Below are 2,820 nucleotides of genomic sequence, written 5' to 3' on the forward strand. Positions count from 1 at the left end.
CTCCCAACTGGAGTTATCACGATTGACTATGTGAGGTTAAAGGATAACATTCCGGATCCGTTTACAAAAGGCTTAAGCAGAGAGGTAGTACATAAGTTGTCGATGGGAATGGGACTAAAGCCCTTAGAGTAAGTTTGTACAATGTAAAACCTATCCTAGAAGATTGGAGATCCCATGATCTATGTTCAATAGGACCACCTAACTGTACAAACTAAGGTCACTATGGGGGAGTACCTAAACATACAAAGGGAGTTACAAACTTCCTACTCCATTCATACTTAAAATCAGTGATATCAATAGGGGTAAAGCATATGGATTTTAATGATTTGTAAATCACCTATGTTAGAGAAAAGTGGGGTCACTTCGAATGGAGTTGGGGGCACAATTCCTAGAGCTCTCGCAGAACCAGGTTGGTGTTCCATGACCATAACGGACACAACTATGAGGGGTTAGCCAGACCAAGAAGAGTAATGTGTGATGTGTAATAACTTCTACGTAAAAAGGGGTTGGTTCAATGACATCACGTCTACTAACCGCTAGGAGACTAAGTATATGTCACAAAGGAGGGTTCAAAGGGAAACCTACCTATCCTGCATTAGTTAACCGCTGAAATCTTATCATGACACTTAGATGTATGGGACGATCTCCATTCATGTGGGGGATTGTTGGAAATTTTATAAATAAATAGATTACGAGTTAATATAATGATTATTTAATAGTTAAGCCAAGATGAATGGGTGATCTTGAGGATTAAGTTTGTGTGTTGGAACCATAAATATGTGAGAAATTGAGCTTTTCTCACATAGGTGGAGAGATAAATCTTTTGTGAATTTATAAATAGAATTTTTTACACAAATGTATTCTTTTGTGACAACTCACACCTAGTGGTAGCCAGGAGGGTGCGAATCACCCGACACGCACACGCGCCTGGGCATGGGACCTGGACGAAGGCGATGGGCGCAGTGCGACGCTTTGATGACGCACTTTGTATTTCGCACGCTCGCATCGCCGCGAGTCGCTTGGAGCCGCCTTTACTATTTTTTAGGTTCGTGTGGGCTCGGGTTAGTGGCTTTGTGTGGTCAACGGAAGACTGTTTGTATTCCTACTGGTCAAGTCTTATTAAATTCTCAGAATTCATTATATCATTGAATTCGAGATTTAATTTTTAATTGAATTCTGTATTCAACTTAGACTTTTCATTGGAATTCTAGACAATGTTATAAACAAAGTTTTGTGCTTTATTCTAGATGCCTAGAACACTGGAAATCGTATGGTTCATAGAACACACGCAACTTTAAATGAATTACCTAACTTTGGATTTCTACGTACTCTTGTTTTATGTATAATTTCAGGTGCTAGGCTAATCCCGGCAGTACAATCTGCTTAGGCTGTTGTACCCTGGGAAACAGAAGGGTTACCTGGGTGGCCTGAAATCTGTTTTAAGGGAAGCGTGATCTTCACGTGCCTCATTCACCGTTGTTTTATGTTTTCCTTATTTTTTCTTTTGTAATCTGTTCTTACTTTAGTTTACATTTCTTGTATTTTATTTCCTTTCAGTTTGGTTCACTTCTTCATTATGTATTGTAATCAGAATATTGATTAATGATTAATAAAATTGTTATTTTATTTATTTTGTAAACGGTTATCCTATAATTATTTCCTCTTGGAACGTTTCTACGTCACTGAAAATTGTTATAAAAATGATTTTTCTTTTCTTTTCTGGTTTATATACTTGTGTGTGATCAATCGGTATGATCACAAGGGGTTTCCCGCTAAAAGTCAACCTGTAGTAATAAAGATATAAATCGATATGGTATACTTCTTTAATTTTTTAATTATTAAACATATTTATTTCTTATGTAAATTCTTTCGGTTTATGTTTTATTTATTTATAATATTACATATCATTAGTTATGATCCACCAGTTGTAATATAGAGGTAGTAGGCTTGGATTATTCAATGGAGATCAAAGTTTGATCCCCACTTGTGTCAATTTTGATAGATTAATGCAATAAAGGATTTGAGCTAAACCTTGTGTGAGGTTGTCAGCTCGAATCTCGTAGAAGTATTTTTTAACTATTTTATACTCTGGTACAACTTGGAATGGATCATTATGCACATGACATAATTCTTTAATGTCATTGACTAAATTCTTTATGATTAGGTAGTACACAGAACTGGTCATGTACACATGATGTAATTTTGTAATACCCTTGAGTAATTTTTATTTTTATTCAAAAACTAGGGAGGATCATTTTAACGAGTATTCATTTGATAAACCATCTTCGAAACACAATCAAAGATTTCAAAAATGAAGATAATGTTATTGACTTTACTGTTTTTAATTATGCCAGGTTCTGGCCATGGCCAATGCTCAAGGACAAGCGCAACCACCACCTTCGCAAAAAACAAGAGAAACCTTCTTGATTTGCTTATCAAAAATACTCCTCTCCATGATGGTTTCTATAACTCAAGCGTCGGGAGTAACTCAGATCAAGTCTATGGTGTCGCTCAATGTAAAGCTAATATATCTACAAATGTTTGTGCCAACTGTTTAAACTCATCCATAACTTTGGTTGATGGATGCTCAGAATCTCCGGAAATAGAAAGTATCCACAGTTTGTGCATTACAAAGATCACGAACAAGAATATATTTGGAGTTTGGACCAACTCCTCAACGGCTACATATGGAAACCAAGGATTGGAGGACCCATTAGTCTTTTCTAAAGGGTTTGCCATGATGGAAGATTTAGCAAGCAATGCCCCTTATCAACCACTAATGTACCAAGCAGCTGTAATAGATGTTGGGGTCGATGGAAA

General features: G+C 36.5%; 1 protein-coding gene across 1 annotated transcript in view; it reads left to right on the top strand.

Moving 5' to 3' along the window:
* The first annotated feature begins 339 nt into the window (after positions 1 to 339).
* The window catches only part of LOC110935495 (cysteine-rich repeat secretory protein 38), a 2,919-nt gene continuing 438 nt past the window's right edge, over positions 340 to 2,820 (top strand). The window contains exons 1-2 of the mRNA XM_035985764.1: positions 340 to 409; positions 2,355 to 2,820. The exon at positions 2,355 to 2,820 is cut by the window's right edge and continues 257 nt beyond it. Of these exons, the coding sequence (XP_035841657.1) occupies positions 340 to 409; positions 2,355 to 2,820 (536 nt within the window). The remainder of the gene's footprint in view (positions 410 to 2,354) is intronic.

The sequence above is a fragment of the Helianthus annuus genome, chromosome 1, assembly GCF_002127325.2.
Source record: "Helianthus annuus cultivar XRQ/B chromosome 1, HanXRQr2.0-SUNRISE, whole genome shotgun sequence".
In the NCBI taxonomy this organism is placed as follows: Eukaryota; Viridiplantae; Streptophyta; class Magnoliopsida; order Asterales; family Asteraceae; genus Helianthus; species Helianthus annuus.